We start from the raw sequence: 18059 nt of genomic DNA on the forward strand, positions 1-18059 counted from the left end.
TTTGTTGGTCTCATCTCTCCTTCGACTTGTTTGAGTCGAGGCTCGAATGTGTGTTTCAAGGCGAGTGGTCCACATGTTTGGCTAATTTCAACTCTAACGAGATGGTTGCGGAATAAAATGATGATTTAATATTTAAAAATACATCTATTTTTTAAAAAATTTTATAAACAAACAACCTCTTAGATTAAATATTCACCCCCACCTTATTCAATTAAAGTTGTTAGCTAATGTGGCATTGCACAAATGAAAATTCCACCAAACCCAATTAGAATTGCACATTCCTTCGAAAAGGTAGAGATTTTTAAAGCATCACAAATGATGGGAGAGTTGCGAGGGAAAAAAAGGGCATATTGAATGAAAGAGACAAACATTGCATAAAGTAAGAAATTAAAAGAGATAACTCTTCATAAAGAAAAAAAAAAGTACTTCAAAAAACATGACACCATCGTTTTTCGTTTTATTAAAATCATATAAGATACAAGTGTTTACGTGATAAAATTTAAAAAAATTCCTCATCTAGTAACAATTGTACTTTTATATAAGTAACAATGTAGTAATTACGTTTTAATATGTAATAATTTAGTCCCAATAAATTAAATTTTGGAAGAACTTAGTCCGTACAATGAAAAATCTTATCAAAATTAAGTGTCAATTTTTATTACGTAGCAATTTAGTTTTTATAATTTATTAATACATTTAATTTTGTCCCTCCATCAATCTACATATATAAAAAATGATATTAAATCTAAATAGTCTTTATACTTTAATATGTAATAATTTAGTCCCAATGAGTTAAATTTTGGAAGAATTTCGTCCTCAGGATGAAAAATCTCATCAAAATTAAGTGTCCATTTTCATTACATAACAATTTAGTTTTTGTAATTTATTAATACATTTTGTCCCTTCATCCATCTACATATATAAAAAATCATATTAAATCTTAACAATATTTTCACGATAATAACTAAACCATTACAATTTATAAACTACACAGAAACTAAATTGTTATATATTAAAATTTAGAAAATCAATTGTTACAAATTTAAAAATACAGAGATTAAATCGTTATATACTTTGAATAAAAAATACATATATTTTTCATAATATATAATATATAAAAGAAAAATTAGGAACAAACTCCGCTCCCCTCCAACATATCAACTTCTCTCACTAAATTTTCGTGGGATTTCGATTTTTTTTAATAATTAAATAATTTTTATGTTATTCACAAGTTTACAATGGCAGCTGTAATTCAACGCAGAGAGAGGAGAGAGAAAGCAGAGGATTATTAAGAATTAGTTAATATTGGCTTCACAACATCTTTCTGACCGTACGATCTCTCTGAAAATGAACACTGCTGTACAATTTTTCCAGACAGTTACCATTTTTTTCTTTTTCCTTAAAACTGTTCTTTCTTTCTTTTTTTATTTTTTTATTTTTTTTATGACAGTAAATTCCACAACAAAAAGAAGAAATTATTTTTTGTTTGCAGGCATTTCAGAATCATGCTTCATTTCTGACAAGACATGGAAATTTTACAGTTAATAAAATCAATTTGTTGGTTATTAAACTAATTAATAATAATAATGTACATTTCCTGTCTTTTTCTCATTAACGACACTTTTCTTGTTAGGTTTATGTTTTTTTTCAATGAATCCCATATGTTATCACGTGGACAAAAGCTTGGATCTCTCTCTTCATCTAGATTTTTACCATTTGTTTGGTTTATACGTAATTTATATTTTTTCGTCAAATTATTAAATTTATTCATTTTTTTAGTCCTAGGATGGAAGATCGAATCATCGTTTTTTTTATTTCTCAGAATCGATGCCATGTGATTTACGTTAGTGAATCCTTATAACTAAGGTTCATTGTCTGAGTTGAGTTGGGTAACTCTGTAAGCAATATAGAACTCAAACACAAGATCCCATAACACAGACGATACCTAAAGGCCTCATATCATCGACTTTAAAGATGGTAATAAGTGTCTTATCACTGAACCATGTTATAGTTCATTTTTTTAGTCCTACGATGGAAGACCGAATCATGGTCCTTAGAGATGATAATAAGTGTCTTATCTATGATTGACAAATTTAGTTCAGCTAATGTACTTGTAAATAGGAATATATACTATTACGATATGAGAAATTTCACCATCCACTTATGAAATAAAAGCATGGGTGAAAAAAATTCAACAGTACGAGGTACAATTTATTTTTTTGTCAAATCGAGCATTGCTTAGCGGTAATTGACATATATCTCAAATCAAGAATCCCCCATCCCAGCATGTTGTACTAAAAAAAACTCTCCACTTTTATTTTATTTTAATCTAAGTGATGTATTGTATATTCCTTGTCATATCGCATCAAGTTACAACTCATTTATCAAATCATGTCACGCCAATATTTTAGCAGTTCCTATACAACACATGAATTTTATCCTCCAACTTTCAATTGCGTCTAATAAATCCGTGTACTTTATACTTTAAAAGTTCTTAAAAGCCCTTTTAACCTTCAACGTTACATCTACTTGGTACTTGTACAAAAAATGTCTAATAACTTAATCCCTTTAAACTTACATAAAACGTATTATTTAAAAATTAGGCGACGGGCTAATTTTTAGTAGGTTTAAGTAAACTGCACGTATTATAAAATTTTAGAGTAGAAGTACTAGAGGCATAGAATTTAAAAACTTTTTATAGTACAATAACTTGTTATTTATTTTAATTGATTTAAATGTTTTTATTTATTTATGTTATTTATGTGGTGTTTTTTTTTTTTTTTATAATTACATATTTGCCTCGATTTTCCAGCCCTGATTTTGAATCAGGGGAAGTCTCTCTCACACACACTGTGTGTTGCCGCTGCTATATTTGTGTCATCTTTCTCAGTTTCGAAACCAAACTTTTTCTTCCGCTGAAAGTTGAAATTTCTTCAACTTGGTCGCTGAAAATCCATTCCCCAGAAGAACAAAAAGCAGCTCCCGATTCCCATTTTGGCTTTCCTTCTTCGCACAACATTGAATATTCACTCCCCTTTTGCAGAGAATTTCAATGATGCCTCAAAAGCATTTACACGAGCTGTTGAAAGAGGATCAAGAGCCCTTTGTTCTCACCAATTTCATCGCTGATAGACGATCTCTTCTGAAACGCCCTTCTCCCAAATCCAATTTACACCTCAAGAGGCGAAAACCCATCTCGGAAACCCTTGATTTTCCCGGAAAATTTTGCAAGAGCGCTTGTTTTTTCTCTTTCCATGAATCCCCTGACCTCAGAAAGTCGCCGCTCTTCGAATTTCAGTCTCCGGTGAGAAACCCCAATGCCATTTTCCTCCATGTTCCGGCTAGGACGGCGGGGATTCTGTTGGAAGCTGCTCTTCGCATTCAGAAACAGTCAACGGCGGCGAGATCCAAACCCCATGGAAAAACTAATGGGTTGGGGCTTTTGGGTTCTTTTCTCAAGCGGCTCACCCATCGGGGCCGCGCTCGGAAGCGAGAAATTGACGGCGATGGTCGGAGAAATGACCTCGGCGGCGGCCGGCCATTGCCGGCGAAAATGGCGATTGAGGAGAATGAGGACGAGAACGTGAACGAGAACGGCTCTGTTTCTGGGCAGACTAATTTAACGAGCTTTGCTTTCTGTGAGAGTAACTTTTGCGATAGCCCTTTTCGATTTGTGCTTCAATCGAGCCCCTCCTCCGGTCACCGGACGCCGGAGTTCTCTTCGCCGGCGGCTTCTCCGGTTCGCCGCGACCATCAGGTTTCTCTCTCCTCGGAAAACTCATTTTCTCACTGTTTTTACTTTTATCTTTCAAAATTTCTATCTATTAGCTTAGAAATGGCAGATTTATGAACTGGGGTTCACCGGAAAAGGAATCCAAATGTCGGCGGTGTGTGTAAATTCTCTGTAATTACCGCCGGAATTTGCAGTTTCAGCCGTCAAAACACGTCAACCCCACCAAAATTTCCAATGTCCACCGTGAACTTTTTACGAACAAACTGATAAATCTCTCATTTTCCCGGAAAATTATGACCCTCCAAGAAAAAGACAAACCCCCATTTTGTAGTTTCCTTTGTACTCTAATACCCATGAGTACCGACATCACCTCTTCTATAATTTACATTTTTTTTCTTTTTGTCTTTGGCATCATTATAATAATTAGAAGAGGAGAAGAAAAAACCCAATAAAGTTAAGATGGAAATCAACAACTTTACCAAAAAACCAGCGTAATCAAAGATCCATTTTTACACGCATGTTGTTCTCTTTGTGAACTTTTCTTTGCCCTGTTTTTCACAAATTTACAGGACAATGATGTGGAAAGCTTGAAGAAATTGCCAGTTGAGGATGAGGAGGAAGAGAAGGAACAGAGCAGTCCAGTGTCCATATTGGATCCTCCGTTCGAGGACGATGACGAAGGACATTACGAGGATGGCGAGGATGAGGATGGTTACGATTTGGAACGGAGCTACACCATTGTACAAAGTATGTAAGCATGATTCAACCCAACTGCTAATTTCCTAAAGCAAACATATATTAGTTTTTTTTTTTTGAATTGATTCGAGTTTGTTGTGCAGTCGTTATCGGTGACATTAGGTGTACTGTCTCACTTGAGATTTGTTACTGATACAAATGTCTGTTACACTTTATAGAAATGGTTAATTGAGGTTCACAACTCATAAGTATGCTGCTGGACTAGATATGAACACTTGTATCTTTGGTGGGTTCCATTTGGGAGATTTCAATTACCAAAAGGGTGGGGGGTGAAATCAAAACAAGGTTTTGAATCTAGGTAAATCTGTACTAGACTAGAACAAAGAGAGAGAGGGAGAAATCGTTTCATTGTCAGATAAATATAAGACAATGACATGGCGAGAAATTTGAGCACGCAACGATATTATTAGACACTTGTTTTCGGCCCGGATGGCATCTTCTGTTGGAGAAATGTTTTGGAGGTCTGGCCATTTTCTTGTTTCTTGTTCTACAAACCTTCAAATCTGACCCACATTTTTTGCTGTAAGAGATGTGTCGAAACTGTGCGAGTCCTCTTCTATTTATTATGCTGTTCAATCATTGAACCAATTTATTCATTGTTATCCAATCGCATCGTCATTGTCTGTACTTGAGAACAAGGTCCCCCCTCCCCCTACCCGCCGGTTCGAATTTTTTACTGTTTGAGCATTTAATAGGGATTTTGAGGCATATCAGTGACTACTCTGTGAAAGCATGGCAATGAGTTGTTTTAGTCATTAGGGATATGCACACTGCATTTTCTGTTAACTATCTTGTACTTTTTTACTTAGAAGATAGCCAAATTGTCTAATTCGTTCTCTTCATTATCATTTCATTTCCAAATTCAACTCTTTACATTATCATTTCATTCTCTTTTGGATTTAACGGTTCATTCTTACTGAAAACCGAACATTTAGTTTTCCTCCATAAGTCAATCACTTCGAAGTTTAAAGAGTGAAAATATGTTGTCCTTTTCTTCTATTAATAGCAGTGGTATGATGGTCACACCCAGAAAAAGTTTTCTATCTTTTTAGTACAGTTATGTAGCCTGAGTTCGGTTTCGTACAAATCCTGCATTGAATTACCTGCATTGCCATGGTCCCTACTTGTTTGTTGTGCAATCGAAAGTGGCATAACTGTCATACTTTTTCGATCGAGATTTCAAATTTCCTTGTTACCTTGTACTTGGATTATTCTTGATCCAAATTCAAAGAAAAAGTAAAACTTGAAGTTGGAGTCTTCACTCTTGGGAGTAAATTTAAGCCTGTTTCTGATCTCTCCATGTTAATTTTTCAGAGGCAAAGCATCAGCTATTAAAGAAGCTTAGGAGATTTGAGAAACTAGCAGAACTAGACCCGGTAGAGCTCGAGTCTTTTCTACTAAAAGGCGAGGAAGACGAACTCGATGATGACGATGACATCGATCATCTCAAGGAAGAAGAGTATGAAAGCCACAACTTCGAACAACACGACGTAGAGGCCAATGGCAGTTCAAGCTTCCAAATTCCTCATCGACTGGTCCGAAACCGCATTACAGGGGAACAGAGAGATCAGGCTGTAACTGACAACAGAGAAGAGATGACAAAGGGGGTGTACGTGAGATCGGATTTGTGGAAACGGGTGGACTCGAACGCCATAGACGCGACGGTGGGACAAGATTTGAAAACAGAGCTTGATGGGTGGAACAGAAATGAGGATCAGAGGGGAGAGGTAGCCATAGAAATAGAGCTGGCAATCTTCAGTTTGCTGGTGGGTGAAATGCAAACAGAATTAGATTGCTTAACTCATTAACTGCAATTCAGTGATTGGAAATTATTCCACTCCACAGAAATAATATTCTAAATTTCCACAAATAAGTTTTAGATTTTAGTTTTCAATCACTTTTAGGAACATAATCTGACTTTTAAGTAGAAAGATTAGGATGAAAATGAAAGGGACATCACTATATGAATATGATTTTGTACATTATTTTTACTGTCTACAACTTTTAATTTTTGAAATTCCCATTTTCCCCCTCTTTTTTCAGTCTGTTAAGGAAAAGAAAAAGAGAAATCATTTGGGTGGCTTTGGAAAACAAAATTTGAAAACGACATGTCAGTTAAAAAGGGGAAGAGATGGTTAAATTAAATGGCAGCTCCCGCTTGTCGATTTTGTTATCAGGTTTTTGCTTACTTTGGTGCATTCTACTCTGACAAAAAGCTTGTGTATAGACACACTTCAATGCAGCTCATCAAGTTGTGGGAGTGGGATTCATGTGTTTTTGAAAAAGGGAAAAGAAAATTCAAGTTTAAATTACAAATTTGCCCCTATCCCGATTCATGTCGGTGTAAAAATTTCTATTTGATCCATACGATTTGAGTTTGACTTCAGTTTGAGTTCTATGGTTTTGTCAAATTTCACATATCGTTCTTATTGTTACAACAAATTTGTGGTGTGATTAGAACCTTCAGACTTCAATCACAAAGAAGTAGACATTTAAGCGCTCAATTATGTGAGGGTGAATGTGGGGGGTAGATTCGAACTTAGGACTACATTGAAATGAGGCTCAAATTATAATGACAAAATTGAAACTAAACCTAAACCACATAGACAAAGATTGTAATTTAACAAAAAGGTTATATATCAAAGCGTGAAAATTATTAAAAAATAAGTTTTGGTGATGTTGATTGGATTTCGCACTTTAAATAGGCAAGTTCAATGTTAATGATTCTATGTCTCGAGACATCAAATTATACGTGTAACACCTTTTGTCTTCTAATGATTTTGCGCATTGAAAATTATCTTTATGAGTTAGGTAACACGTCTTGTCACTTCCATAATCATGTTAGAAAACCAATTATTGTAACTAATTGTTTGAAATGATTTATATGATATATAGATAGTAACATGATAGTAATAAAATTTTTGTGGTCAATTGAGCATTAGTTCAATCTATTAAAATACATATCTTCTGCTAAAAAAATTGAAACTTCCGATATTCATTCCACATGTCTAAAAACTAAAAATTAAAAAAAAAATCAGATATTGATTTTGGAGTAGTAGTTACATAGGACCTTCAATATGAATTAGTTGAAGTCATTTAAAAAATTTGTGGTTTTTTAAATACCAATTTAAATTACTTTTTACTATTTGTTTAAAATTTTAAGAGTGATATCAATATAATTTTTTTTAGTACAACGTATTGGGGAGGAGATTCAAACTCACAACTTCATGGTATGAGGTATATGCCAATTATCGCTGAGCTATGCTCACTTTGACAGTAAGGTGAATATAATTAACTATTAGTTTAGATATTAATTTATTATAATCATGACAATCATTAATTTAATTCTTGCTTGTGTATATCTATAATACTTTTATCTTTTCCTAGTATAAGAAATTGAGTATATAGATTTTGAACGACTGAATTAGGTTCATGTTGACATCTATAATATTTTATATATTTATTAGTATAAAAATAATTTAGCCGTTATTAATGATCCCTGCATTTATTTTTTTCTCTTTGAATATTATTGTAATATATAAATATTTTTTTTCTCTTTCAATAAAATATGTGGGTGTGGATTCAAACTCGCGACCATTTGATTGGATATAGGTAACTTAATCAATTGAACTACGTTCAAGTCCACGAATGGTATTGTCATATCATTTCAAAGGAATCCCATCCATGTTGTTATAGGTGGGAGCTCACGACCATTTGATTCTACCTAGATTGTCTCACAATATAAACTCCTAAATCCAATTTCAATAATAATAATTAGAAAAACTCTTAATCCCATTTATTTAATAGAAATAGTAATGCATTATGAGCAGTTTAATCCGCTCTAATCTATATCTGAAAGGTGATGGATTCCAACCTTTCATGTATTGTACTAAAAAAACAGAAAATAATGAGATTATGAGAGGGAGTCAAAGATGATACGTATAAATGAGAAAAATAAATTATAAAATCGAAATAAATTAAAAAATGTGTAATTACAATATAATTTGTTTGTTAATATTTGCAACAGAGTTTACATGATTCAGTAAATTATTAAATTTACCTACAAACATTTCTCTTTATTTTCTAAGCTGAAAGTCTAGCCAAATATTTAAAATAATTTTAAAAGAAAACATGAAATTTTCTACCCAATCTTTGAAATTTGGTGGAGATATTTAAAATCGTCTTCTCTTAGATTACATTTTTCTCGTTTAAATTTTCACCAATTTATTAAATATTATTCAAAATTTATCATTAGCAAATTTCATCAATTAACAACAATGAGAGACTAAAATATAAGGGATTAAATTAAAACTTTTTAACAATATGACTAAATTAAAAAAAAAACACTCAAATATTAGAGACTATAAAGATATATTTTAAAAAAAGAAATATCTTTGACTCAGATTTTAAAAGTATTTTTTAAAAAATAAAACAAAAAACTAAACAAATATCACTATTTTTTATAAGCTTAATTTCAAAAATAAAACCCAAAATAAAATCGTTATTTTATCACTTACATTTTAGGAGAATCCCAAAATTTTCGAAGTCAAAATTATTTCTAATTTTGTATGTTGTAAATACCAAGAATAAAAACGAGGGATAAAACAAATATATATCCGTCTTATTCGTTGCATACAAGAAGACATACAAATTTTACATAAAAATACATGGTCGACATGTTTAATTACAACAATGTCCCGCTACAAAAGAAGTTCCAAGTGTGAAGTGTCACCAATTTTTATTATTTTTTTCAAAACACGATTTTTTTGGTTTACATATGAAGATTGTATATACATGAATCTGTAAATGAAGTAGCTTTTTCTATAGTTTCTTTATTCTTGTTAAATTACCAATTTGATTTCTACCTTCGGGCTTGGTTATTCGAGTTTAGATTTAATTACAGAGATATTTCAATATAGGAGAAGATCCGTTGACCTAAGACGATGAGAAAGACCCTCTCTCAAGGCCTACCCGAAACAAAATTCAATATTCCTTAATCATGAATATTGATCTAAATAGGATGAAAAACACTTTAGGGACGGTTTGTTTTTTGGAATGTAAATACGTGAAATCTCAAATGTCTGAAATTTTAGATGTTTGGAATTTAAGATAGTTACGTTTGTAGGAAAATTTATAAGGATATCCGAGAATATTTGGATAACCACAGTTGTTTTGCATGATTTATTCGTGGAAATATTATAAATTGATGTGATGTTCCAAAAATACCTTTACTAGTTCTCATATAATTTATATGTTAAATTTACTATCATTTAAATTCGTATAAAAATTTTACTTTTATTAATTTAATATTATATTTTTATGTCTTATTTTAATTTATATTTAGTGACTATTAGAAGAGTAAAATAAATAAAAGATTGTTTACTAGATTTAAATTAAAAATAAATTAAAATATTATATCATTGACCAATATTTATTTTATATCTAAATGTAACATATAAACGAAATTATATTCAGAAATTTAGCAATGAATTAGTACATATATTTATTTTTATAATAAGATAAAATAAATGAAAAAAAAATATTACAATAATATAGAACAAAATCGGGACAAAAAAGAAAAAATATATAAAAACCGTAGCTTAGTGATTGTTTGCTTTCATTTTCAGTCTTCATGACTTTTTATAATAATCACCCTTTTTTTTAATATCATAATAATCACTCTTTTGTACTATGGTTATATGAGATATTTTAGTATATATATTTTAGTATTTTTTAGTCGTGTGAAACTCGTACCCACAAATAATAATTAAAGCAAATAGTAACTCCAAGTGGTCAATGATAAGGAAAGAAGCCAAAACAACCACTTTATTTATTTATTTATAAATATATCTTTTATGTTTGTAGTTCAATATTGAATTTAAGTAAATATAAGATTTGAGTGGTGAGTGAGAATTATTTATTATAACTATTCCTAATAATTTTGGTTGAATACCATTAAATTACTACTAAATTATACTGATGTTGGCGAACAATTGTGGATTAATAAGGATACATAATTGTTCGTAGTTTTTTTTAAATCTATAAATTCTCATGATTTTTTTTTTATCAAAAGTATTTTGGAATATTTTTAACTTTTGAAAAATATCACTTTTTTTATTTGTCAAAAGTATTTACATTAACGAATTAGAAAGTACATTTTCTATCTCCATTGACTTTATGTTTTTATTGACTAAGAAATTCTTATTTATGAACAGAATATTAGGAAATAAGATTCACGAACACTAACAAATAATAATAATAATAATAATAATAATAATAATAATAATAATTTTAAAAACAAAATTAAAATTAATTTTTAGGAATCAAAACATTTTAAGTTTTGTTTGATAAGTGTTTTCGTTTTTTTAATTTTTAGGAATCAAAACATATTAAGTTTTGTTTGATAAGCATTTTCATTTTCATTTTCTATTTTCTATAGTTTGTTTTTCATTTTTGGTTTTCTGTTTTTAATGAATAAAATTCATGATAAATATATTTTCTGTTTTTTAAACCCAAAAAATCAACAAATTTGTGTTAAGATAACTTTTTAATGTTTAAACTTTAACTTAATTCATTAGTTTAAACTTTTATGTTGAAGGATGGTTTAATCATGTTTAAGATGACATCAAATTAAGACTCAATTTGATAACCACTATATTCAATGTGTTTCCTTTATTTTGTTATAAATATTTTCGAGATTTAGTATTGAAAAAAATGAAGTTTTTAAAAGGTAATTTTTAATCATTTTGATTCTTTGATTCAAGCACCCAAAATTTTTTTTCTAATTTATTCAGAATGTGATCCAATATATTTATTGTGATTGTGAACTATGTCATATCCAAATCTGATGTGTATCAATATTCAAAGTTGGAGAGCTAAAATTAAAATTTTAAAAATTAAAAAATAAAAAAGGAGGTGAATAAGTGTTCATAAATCAAAATTGAAAAATTTAGCAGAGAAAAGTATGACGGCCGGCAACAAAACCATATCCACAAGTTTAGTTGGGCTAAATATATAATTTCATCCCACAATATATACCATTTTTCAATTAAATCCCAAATAATTTAAAAAAGAAAAAGATTCGATGCCAAAATAAAATTCAACATTTTCTAATATTTCAATTGAGAAAAATAGCCTAATTCTTATTCTAATCATGCATCACCCAATTTAATTAGTATAAGGTAATATATTTGTTATGCGAAACAAAATGGAATGTATATCTTCAATATCTCCATAATTATATGATATTATCGATTTTAATCATGATTATCACGATTTATTTAAAAGGTATCATGCCAATTGAGATAATTATTCTCTATCTATATATTAATGCAATCTCTCTTAATTAGCTAAAACGTGTAACTTCGATCATTAAATTATTTTTAAAAATAATAAAAATTGAATTTAAAAAGCACTCAAATATTTTATTTATTATTATTACTACTACTTTTTTGTGTACAATATGTGGGGGTGAGAAATCAAACTTAAACCTATTGGTTGGAGACATATACCAATTTTGAGCTATATTCACTTTTCGTAAAAACACTCCAATATTAAACATTAAAATATATATTTAGCACTTTTTTTCCTAAATACAATTACAATCCTGTTGTGGGAAACGTATATATAAAAGGAAACAAAAAAGAAAAAATCAACACATCATGGAAGTTAATTTCCGCACGTGAGGATTTTGTAAGCCGGTTCCACGTGGGATATAAAATGTGGCCAGAATTTTGACCACGTGTTTAACATTATTCTTTTTTGGACAATAAAAAACATTAAATAAATAGAAAGATTCTCTGTTGTATTGAGTCGTAATATACAGCTCCATTAGGGCATCGCCACACAATTCTCTTTCTCATGACTTCTTCACCTTCAAGCTCCACAGCCGACAACTCTCCGCCGCAGACGGCGGCGGGGAAGAAACGGAAGGCTGGCCGGAAAAAGTTTCAGGAGACACGCCACCCGATTTTCAAAGGAGTCCGCCAGAGAAATGGGAAGTGGGTATGCGAGCTCCGGCGGCCGAACAATAAAAAGTCAAGCTTTTGGGTTGGGACCTTCACAAGCCCGAAAATGGCGGCCGTCGCGTACGACGTTGCTGCATTGGCTCTTAAAGGCGAGTCCGCGTCGCTCAATTTTCCCGAGTTGGCTCACTCGTTCCCGCGAGCTACATCATCGTCAGCCTCCATAAATCATATACGTACGATGGCGGTTGAGGCTGCGGAGGCGGTTTCATCGGATGGCATATTGTCGATTCCGTCTAATCTATCATCGTCGTTGTCGTTGTGTTCCTCTTCAGTGTCGGGGGAGAAGGTGGTGCCGGAAGGCTCTTCAAAGAGGTTGTTTATTGACGAGGAGGAGTTGTTTAACATGCCGGCGATTATTGCCGGCATGGCGGAGGGACTGATTTTGACACCGCCGGGAATGAAGAGGGGTTTCAATTGGGAAGAGTGTGAGAATACGACGGAATTGTCGCTGTGGAGTGACGAGTGAGGCCAAAATTATTAGAGGTTGGAATAATGTGGCGGGTGATTTTATATGGTTGGATATATGTATGAAAGAGAATCTACAGACGGTAGTTTGACTAATATCTAATGGTTACGAGGAGAGAACCAAATTACGGCGGCTACATTATACAACTTCTCATCGGATTCTTTGTAGCGGCCAGAAACTTGGAAATAATACATGAAATAAATCTCGGGTCGTTTTATAACGACATGATGGAGAAATTTCTCTCTTGAAGAAAATAATAAATTTCATATTGTTTTATCGAAAGTTTACTTTATCAAATTTAATCTTTAATAGCCAACATGTAAAAATTTATACTTTTTTCTCGAAGTTAGAAATTTAGATCCTCCCATCCTAGATTGTGTTAAAAAAATATTCAATAAAAGTTAATAGATTAGACTATAATACAATATCACACTTCAAAGACCAATGTCGTCTCTATTGAGATATTGTTTCATTTTAAAAATGGTCTTCACGTTGTTAATAATAATAGCATGGCACTGTAATTTACCATAAATATAATAATGTTGAATAGTTATCTAAACTATAATCATTTTATTATTCAAATTTGATATCCCTGCCAAAAAGTTGTGCATTTTTCATCAAGATTTCAAAATCATCTAAAGAGAATATGGTTTATCATAGTGATTGGTAGCTTTAAAGATAATCTTTTTTTGAAATGCTTCAATCAACTCAATATTCTATAACATCTCAAAACTTATATAAGAAAAAATACAAACTATTAACCTTATTTTAAAGTTATTTTAAGATCATATCACATTTAATACTAGGTCGATGTTGTTTCAATTTTAAACGATGGTAGAAATAACATATATAGTATGACATTGTGGGTAGTTGAAGATTTGAATCTTAAATATCTATATAAGAAAGGTTAATCGAGCTATGTTGCTAAACAAATTAAATTGACAAACTTAATTACCCCAACTCAATCATATAGTTTTAGACAATGGCATATCCATAATTTAGGTTGATTGAGGGTTTTTTTTTTACAAACTATTATATTTCAAATAACCTCACATTCATAGTACATGTGAGGTAAAGTTTTAAAAAAATGTACCTATTATACAATTTACCACCAAATTATTGACTTCTTCAAATTGAAAATGAAGAACCATCCAATCTTAAAAATTCTATGATTTATATATAAGAAAAAAAGATATTGGTATAATAATTTATAGAAAAATATTACTTATATAGACAACATATAAATTAAAAAAAAAGCTTTGAAATGGTTGACAACAATTGGTCAAAGAACAACAATTGGTCAAAGAAAAAAAAAAGATAGATGTATATGTATAAATTGAAACAAAATTTCTACCGTAGATCCCTCCCTAATTTTGAATTTGAATATAACAATTTCTTTAGCAATCAAAGTTTCTTGTTACAATCACTTAAAAGTTAAAATACAATTTTCTTCCCTACATTTGAAAATTGTGAAATTAAAAATAAATAAAAAAAAGTAAAAATTGAGAGGGTAAAAATTAAAATAATACTTAAATTAGATAAAGGAAAAGATTGTAAATAAATCCTTAAATGAAGGTCGGGGTTTGAATTATAAAAAATTATTGTATCTATTATTAGTATGGTCAACATATTATTGGTGTGTTGTTAAAAAATATATATATATATTATTGGTGTGGTCGGTTTTAGCCTTTATTCACCACTCCCTCTATTTTCCAAAATATATATATATATATATATCGACACGTCGATCTATTTTCCAAAAGCGCCAACAATACAACTCACGATCAACGACTTGTCGGTTTCTACTGATTATAAACGTGCGCCTGTGCTTTTTTCTCCGGTCGAGTGCGATGGTCTTTAGTCCCCACGAGGAAAAAAAGAAAAGAAAAAGGAAAACACAATTAACCGTTTTTTTATACACTACGTATCTCACATGCCCTTATTTTATTTGATTTTTGATTTTTGATTTTTGATTTTTGATTTTTGATTTTTTTTATTGCAAAGGTAGAAGTTTATTAAGGATGTAAAGCTACCCGTGCTACATTTGAAACTAGATCTCCTTAATGAGAATTAACTTCGTGGAAATCACTAAAGAGAAGTCTTAAGCCTGTGGTAGAATTGCGGCAGGCAGTGTTCACACCTTATTTTATTTGTTCATGATATGATTTGATATGATTTAGGGTTCAAATTGAAATTACACTCGACATGATATGATTTCAGATTTTGATATGGTTTAGATTTCCATTAGTAACTGAAATTACATTTGATTTTGATTGAGATAATCAGATGTCTTATTCTATTATGATCAGGAATCATTCTATTATAAAAAATAGGAGGATGAGTTTGTATTTATCAGTTTAACTATTATTTTGTCTTTATATATTTAATTTTGGTTTATTTTTTATTTTGGTACTTTCATCTGGTGTGAAATTGATTGTATTTTTAAAAAGTGACTATTTGATCTCTTCGTTTGATTTTTTATCTTATAGTACAACACTATAACTCACTAAATTTCTTGAAATTTAGCTATAAATTTATATTAAAGAATTTCTATTGTATATATAAATTGTTAAAAATTTTCAAACAAGAACTAAAACATACATTTGAGGAATTAAAATAAAAGTAAAAAATACATGGACCAAAATAAACATTTTGAACTAAAATAAACTCAAAGCTAAAAAATGTACACCATCTCTTTAGTCCCTTATTAAGTCCTATTTTTTGTTACACCATTATGCCCTTTTTTCTGGCCTGATTTCTACATTTTCACAGTGCCGGAAAAAGAAGATTGTCAAAATATGAAAAATATCACTTTTTTAAATATTAATATTAATAATTTCCAACTTATTATTTAAAAGGATGAAATGTTTATTTATTAATTTAAATATTTTTAACGAATTTTTTTTATAATCTTTCAAAAAACGTTCACCGACATCGATATTTTCCATCGACAGTTCTATGTAATTGAGACCCTATAATTTCTATGGACATCGATATTTAAAATTTTGGTTCTATCACTCATTCCTCTCATTCTTTCCCTAGGCCAAACACTCGGGCCACACCCATGTTGTCCCTCGACGATTATAATCTTTTATGGGCCTCTTCGATCTAAAAATAAAGAGATAATGTCTTGGATGAGCTATTTTGGAAATTTATTTTCACAAATGTGCAATGTTTACAAATTTTACAGTTTTAGATTTCTGGATTTAAAACTTTTTCTAAATGCGAAATTTGCCATTATTTATGGTATTTATATTTATTATAATTAATCTTTTATTTAAATGCAAAAGATTAATATTCCAAATTTTATTTTGTAAACATTAAATTATTGTGGGACCTAAATCAATCATTCTCATAATTCCACAATTTACTCCTCAACATATTCTACTAAGAAAGAAATTTATTCTCATAATTGCCAAATTTACTCCTTAATATATTCTACTAAATAATGAAATTTATTACAAAATACTTTTATTTTGTATAGCCATTATAACACACTTTTATTTTTGTATATAAATAAATAAATAAATAAATAAATATATATATATATATATATATATCCGGCTACCTTTTCATTTATATAAAAATATAAACTATATCCGACTATAAACTTAAGCAACATACACTTAACAATGGTGATATAAACTATAGTCATTATAACATACACTTATATGTAGATATAACCTATATCTGGCTAGAAAGTATATACGACTATATCCCTCTACAATTAACAAACAAAGCAAATAACCTACGAACCTTTCGGTCGGGGACTAGACAATGGTCGGGATAAACGGAAGGTTCGAATGGTCGACGGACGGCCGGTGACAAAAAAGAAACCTCGGGATAAATGGACGGAAACAATGGACGGGCGACCGGAGACGAAGGAGAAGCTAGACGGACTATTCCGACAATGAAGAAGAATGGAGGCGGCGGTCGGAAACGAAGGAATGTAAACGGCGACTGGAGAAGGAATGAACGGAAACAGAACAACAGAGAAAGAAGAAAAGTCGAAGGGAGGAGATTTTCGAATTTTTTCAATAATGGAGGATTTTGGAGATTTGGTATTTTTTAGTTATGGAAATTCTAATTAGTCAAAATTTAAGGGATTTAAAATGTAACATCTAAGTAACCAAATTTTGGATTTTAAAAATTAATTAATATTGAGGTGAGATACAAAAGGATATATTAGTAAATTGAGTGATGGATACCATCTTAAATGGAATTGTTTTATAACAAAAGTGTAAATTTTATATCATTCAATCTTAATTATAGTATCGTAATAACAGTCTATGAATGTACTAATCCCAATCCCAGAAATAAAAGTTTTCCTAAACTTGGGCCCATTTAGGTTCCTTTTCAATTGGTTGCATTTGACCCAATCGGCCCATGACATTCCTGTTGAGCTTGACCCCAGCCCAATCTTTCACTGCGTGTTTACTTTGCAAATTCAACACACCTAACAGTACTACCTATTAAACTTGGGATAAAATTTAGGTAGTTAAGTAGGAAGATACTAATAAGTATCTAAGTTTTATCCTTAAACTTGAATTGCTTTTGAGATTGAAAATAAATCCTCAAGAATCAAGCTTTACAAAGGAATGCTATGTATATATCTCATAAGATTGGGAGATTGAAAATAATCTCCAAGAGGTTATAAAAAGGGTTGGAAATTAAGTTCCGTACAATTCATCAACATATTATTAGGGTCCGTTTGGTAACGTTTCCGTTTCTTGCTTATTGTTTCTAATTTTCTTAATAAATCTAAGTATTTTACAACTAACTATATTTTTTGTTTCTCTCTTTTTAGAGCCTTTTCAAAATTGTATAGAAATTTTTTAAAACAACCAAAATAAGTTTTTTTTTTTTTTTGTTATCATTTCCAATTTTCTCCAAAACATAAATAAAAAGATTGTTTTATCATACTTGAATTCATGGATGTTGGAGTCATGCAATTGATTTTTTCTTTATTGAAAATGGAGAAACAGAAACAAAAAATGGAAACGTTACTAAATGAAGCCACCACCATAGCCATCGATTTTGAAAGCAAAATTCTCTCCCTTGCGGAAGGTACTGTAAG

At 30.6% G+C, this 18059-nt stretch overlaps 1 protein-coding gene and 1 pseudogene across 1 annotated transcript; both read left to right on the forward strand.

The window, feature by feature from the left end:
* The first annotated feature begins 2812 nt into the window (after positions 1-2812).
* Positions 2813-6480, forward strand: LOC111014376 (uncharacterized). The gene is made up of 3 exons (XM_022289074.2): positions 2813-3757; positions 4303-4480; positions 5804-6480. The coding sequence occupies exons 1-3, from the start codon at positions 3053-3055 to the stop codon at positions 6295-6297; spliced, it is 1377 nt and encodes a 458-aa protein (XP_022144766.1). The 5' UTR covers positions 2813-3052; the 3' UTR covers positions 6298-6480.
* A 5849-nt stretch (positions 6481-12329) lies between these two features.
* On the forward strand, positions 12330-13329 carry LOC111014370 (dehydration-responsive element-binding protein 1D pseudogene; annotated as a pseudogene).
* Positions 13330-18059: the final 4730 nt, after the last annotated feature.

This window comes from Momordica charantia (genome assembly GCF_013281855.1).
Source record: "Momordica charantia cultivar OHB3-1 chromosome 5 unlocalized genomic scaffold, Mcharantia_2.0 BLBB01000005.1, whole genome shotgun sequence".
NCBI classification, from domain to species: domain Eukaryota; kingdom Viridiplantae; phylum Streptophyta; class Magnoliopsida; order Cucurbitales; family Cucurbitaceae; genus Momordica; species Momordica charantia.